Below are 1,645 nucleotides of genomic sequence, written 5' to 3'. Positions count from 1 at the left end.
CAGTGTTAGGCAAACTCCTAAAACATAATGCATTGTTTATTTTTTGTAAAAGCATATTAATCTTATCCAGTTCTGAAGATATGAATAAATTGTAAATGTTCAGAAAGCTAAAGAATGAGTCAGAAAAATCATACTTATTTGAGCCAATTTGTTTATGCCACTACAGGGAGCGTTTGCTGATTCCCATATCCTGATTCCTTCACATACTTGCTATGTCAGGTTTCAACACCTCTGAAGTGGAAATCTCTACCTTCTTCCTAATTGGGTTTCCAGGGATGGAGCAAGCTCACATTTGGCTATTCATCCCCATTTGTCTCATGTACCTCCTTGCCATCTTGGGGAACTGCACCATCCTCTTTCTCATCAAAACAGAGCACTCTCTCCATGAACCTATGTACTATTTCCTGTCCATGGTGGCATTTTCTGATGTAGGACTCTCCTTCTCCTCCCTTCCAACCATGCTGAGGGTCTTCTTATTCAACCCACAGGAATTTCCTCCAATGCCTGCTTTGCACAAGAGTTTTTCATTCATGGGTTCTCATCTGTGGCATCATCAGTTCTGCTTGTCATGTCCATTAATTACTTTATAGCCATCTACAACCCTTTGAGATACACCTCTATCCTTACCAGTGATAGAGTCATTAAAATTGGCCTTTTCCAGATAGGGATAAGTATTTTGTTTGTCCTCCTTTTCCCCTTTATTCTAAAGAGGCTGAAATTTTGTAAGAAAAGCCTTTTGTCCCACTCCTACTGTCTCCACCAGGATGTCATGAAGCTGGCCTGTTCCGACAACAGGGTCAATATTATCTATGGGCTTTGTGTGGTTCTTACAGGTATGTTAGTCTTCGTGTGCATTTCTGTGTCCTACATGCTGATTCTGAAAATTGTTCTGGGCATTGCCTCACACAAGAGTTGCCTCAAGGTCCTCAATACCTTTATATCCCATATCTGTGCTGTTCTCATTTTCTATATACCTATCATCACCTTGACTGCCCTCCATTGGTTTGTCAAAAATGCCTCTACAGTTATTAGCATCATCATTGCTGATATCTTCCTTCTGGTCCCCCCTCTAGTGAATCCCATTGTGTACTCTGTGAAGAGTCAACACATTAGAATTCTAATCCTGGGGAAATTATGTGTGAAACAGTGTTGATGGCAAATTTCAGCTGCTATGAAAGATCAGCACCTTTGGCAAATTGTGAACAAGTATAGGGTTCCAAGATTGAGAATGAGAGAATAGAGATGGAACACAATGATACACAGCTTATCATAGTAGACCAAAATATTTTGAAGTTATTGAAATACTTAACCATCAATAACATTGTGAATGGGACGCCTCAGGCATTAGGCATAGTATAATAATATGCTTATAACTATTTTTGCCACCTCCTTTTTCCTTGTGTATATGACTAACATTGTTAGTCCATCAACACTATCCATGACAGCATAATTCAAATTCTTTTTAGAGTAATTTGTAACATATTATTCTATAGGAAAAAAATGTTAAATTAGGTGAAAACAATCAAAAGTGTAATTATCTCTGGCATGATCAGCAGTGACTCATTTAACTGGCAAAAGAATTTACTGGCAAAGAATTTTCAAATCAGCAAGGTGGCAAAAACTTCTGAACTTTGAAAATTCTCGG

The 1,645-nt window shown here is 38.4% G+C and overlaps 1 protein-coding gene across 1 annotated transcript; it reads left to right on the top strand.

Annotated features, from left to right (window-relative positions):
- The first annotated feature begins 212 nt into the window (after positions 1 to 212).
- LOC105747244 (olfactory receptor 51A4-like) lies at positions 213 to 1,153 on the top strand. The gene is given in 2 exon segments (XM_012529611.2): positions 213 to 489; positions 492 to 1,153. Coding segments are annotated over 2 exon segments (939 nt in total).
- Positions 1,154 to 1,645: the final 492 nt, after the last annotated feature.

Source organism: Dasypus novemcinctus, chromosome 10, assembly GCF_030445035.2.
Source record: "Dasypus novemcinctus isolate mDasNov1 chromosome 10, mDasNov1.1.hap2, whole genome shotgun sequence".
NCBI lineage: Eukaryota > Metazoa > Chordata > Mammalia > Cingulata > Dasypodidae > Dasypus > Dasypus novemcinctus.
Note: the sequence above shows the minus strand (reverse complement) of the source record. Positions and strands in the feature narration are given on the sequence as shown.